At 48.6% G+C, this 1,008-nt stretch overlaps 1 protein-coding gene across 1 annotated transcript in view; it reads left to right on the forward strand.

Annotated features, from left to right (window-relative positions):
• The window catches only part of SPATA7 (spermatogenesis associated 7), a gene marked incomplete at its 5' end in the record, with an annotated part of 22,166 nt that overhangs the window by 3,358 nt on the left and 17,800 nt on the right, over positions 1-1,008 (forward strand). The window contains 2 exon segments of the mRNA XM_072428563.1: positions 409-483; positions 684-776. Coding sequence (XP_072284664.1) covers positions 409-483; positions 684-776 — 168 coding nt within the window.

Raw genomic sequence — 1,008 nt, forward strand, 5'->3', positions numbered from 1 at the left:
AACCACTGAGCCACCTTTAAATTATACAAATATCCATCTTGTGTTGGTCTGGGCTCTCCGGGTTTCCTCTCCCCCATGCTAAAATCATACTGATGGGGTACTCAGATCCCCCCAAATCAGCTTTAGATTATGGAGGGGACGTTGGATTGTGAGCTCTGGGGCCCAGTAATGATTTCCATCCCACAAGAACAGAAATCAATAGATAGAGAAACAAAAATGTATGAAGAAAAAATGAAAACCACAAACGTGATTGTTGTATGAAGACGTGGAAATGTCTAACAATCAGATGTCCTCTGGGATAATAACGATGCAATTTATTAATTAGTGTGAAACAGACGCAGGATTTATTTTTAGATCTATTACCAGGAATAAAAAATATTTAATGTAACATTTATATTGTTTTTGCAGAGTCCGGGGTGCCCTCCATCCCCCGCTGTGGTGTCTCCAGCCCCTTCAGAGGTCATATGAGCACAAAAAGCAATGGTAAGGAAGCGTTGTGACGGTTTCTGATCTGTAATGACAACACGTTATGGCCCGGTGACAACATTTTCCCCAAGACAGGAAGTGAAGGCCAATATATTACTAGAAAATAAAGCTCATTGATATCCACTGATCTGGCTGTATTCTCTGTATCTATGACAGGTGCTCTTTGGTTGTAGTAATCGTCTTCTTCTCCCCTGCAGCCTTCTGCATCGGTCAGAGTAGCCGGCTAAGTGACCAGTACCGGATCCGGGACCACATGCTCGCCCACTACAACAAGATCCTGACCGCGAAAGGTAGGGATCCTCTGCTCTGATTGGAGGCCTGCCGAATGGGGGGAGGGGTTACGAGGTGTCAGTGTGTGGTTTAGTGTTACACCAGGGGGGATGATGGTGGTAAGTGTGCCGTCACTCCCCGCCCCCGGGCCATCATTCCCCGCGCCATAACTCCCCGCCCCATCATTCCCGCACCATCACTCCCCGCCCTGTGCCGTCACTCCCCGCCCCCGGGCCGTCACTCCCCGCCCCC

This window comes from Pyxicephalus adspersus, chromosome 12, assembly GCF_032062135.1.
Source record: "Pyxicephalus adspersus chromosome 12, UCB_Pads_2.0, whole genome shotgun sequence".
NCBI lineage: Eukaryota > Metazoa > Chordata > Amphibia > Anura > Pyxicephalidae > Pyxicephalus > Pyxicephalus adspersus.